Below are 1507 nucleotides of genomic sequence, written 5' to 3' on the forward strand. Positions count from 1 at the left end.
TTCATGGTGACAGGGGAGGCATCGGAGAAGGGTACTCCGCACCGCACCACATTGCATGGTGTCGTACGGCATGGTGTCGTACTGGTCTTCCTTGTACGACAAATCTGCATTCCTTAATACTTGAAAATCCATTCGGCCGTCGCATCCGCAGATCCATTTCACCCATTGAAATTTTCTTTCCAGACGGCGCGTTACATCACCTCCACACACACACACACACACACACGCACGGCAGGAAGAAGACGAAGACCGCGTGCCTCATGAACCGTATAGGTATGGAAAGGTCCCCTCCGCCGCCACATTTCGGGTCGGATCGTTGTACGGCATGAAACGGGGGAAATGCACTAATTGCTAGATTGGTCTTCGTGGAAAAAGGAGCGCAGAGTGAAGACCCTGTACGACACGCACACTAGTTTTGTCGTACACGCACCCATAGCCACCGCCGCCACCACCACCGGCATCCCACCACCGCAAGGATCACCACCACCACTTGCCGCCGCTGAGCTGACGTCGTTGGGACGATCCGCCGGACCCGCCGCCGCCGCCGCCGCCGCCACCCACCGCGGCCGACTGCCGTAAAGCTGCTGCCGCCGCCGTCGGCGCCGCCGTCGGACTGACGGGATTTTGGCGGCTGCGCGACGCGGCGGCCGGCGCCATTTGCTGCTGCTGGTGGTGCTGCTGGTGGTGCGGATGCGGATGTTGATAGTTGGTCTTACCCACCATACGGCCTGCAGGAATTTCGCCACGTCAGCATATCATATCATATCGTATCGTAACACAAAAAGCGCAATGGCGCCAACATCATCATAATCATATGCCCCCCTTGTACCCTAACCTTTCAAGAGGCCGGGGGGAGTGAAGCTCTCAGGTTGGGGGATAGACGAGAGATCGAAACGGGTCCAGGGCCGGGCCCCAGGTGCATGGCAGGGGGAGACCCCGGGGAGACGACGGCAGCAGCAGGAATTGAGGGAAATGTGTGTGAGGGGGGGGGCCGCCCGCCGGCCCCCCATACAATTTTGTCAAAAAAATTATGGTAAATTAGTTTTCACAAAAACAGACGAACTTTTAAAACGAATTATTATTTTTATCTTTTGAGAAAAAGATGTTTTGCTAGTTGTAATCGAAGCCAAATGTATAACGGCCCAGCTTCTTTCCCTGGCGCACGAAAAGCTTGCAGCCCCTTCCCTCCCTCTTTCCCCCCCCCCCCGACCGCACCAGCCAGTTCAGCCGCCGCCTCAGGGGTATGCGACACTAGGTGGAGGAGGCCGGAAGGGGGCGACGGGGGGAAACGCTCCAGGGGGGAAAGCGCAGCGGAGGCGCCGCCGCCGCCGCCGCCGCTGACGTCATGCCGGTACGGTGATCCGCCCCGACTGCCGCCGCCACCGCCGCCTCCTTGCTCTGCTGCATGGTGATGGTGGTGCGGGTGTGGATGTGGGTGTCCGTAGCTCGTCTTGCCTACCATACGACCTAGTAGGAGGGGGGAGGGCGGAGGGAACGTGGTGTACGG

At 59.1% G+C, this 1507-nt stretch overlaps 1 protein-coding gene across 1 annotated transcript in view; it reads right to left on the bottom strand.

Moving 5' to 3' along the window:
- Positions 1–1507, bottom strand: part of VOLCADRAFT_98307 (uncharacterized protein) — a gene marked incomplete at both ends in the record, with an annotated part of 7054 nt that overhangs the window by 2788 nt on the left and 2759 nt on the right. The window contains 2 exons of the mRNA XM_002957207.1: positions 562–675; positions 1216–1401. Of these exons, the coding sequence (XP_002957253.1) occupies positions 562–675; positions 1216–1401 (300 nt within the window). The remainder of the gene's footprint in view (positions 1–561; positions 676–1215; positions 1402–1507) is intronic.

Source organism: Volvox carteri (assembly GCF_000143455.1).
Source record: "Volvox carteri f. nagariensis unplaced genomic scaffold VOLCAscaffold_70, whole genome shotgun sequence".
Classification (NCBI taxonomy): Eukaryota; Viridiplantae; Chlorophyta; class Chlorophyceae; order Chlamydomonadales; family Volvocaceae; genus Volvox; species Volvox carteri.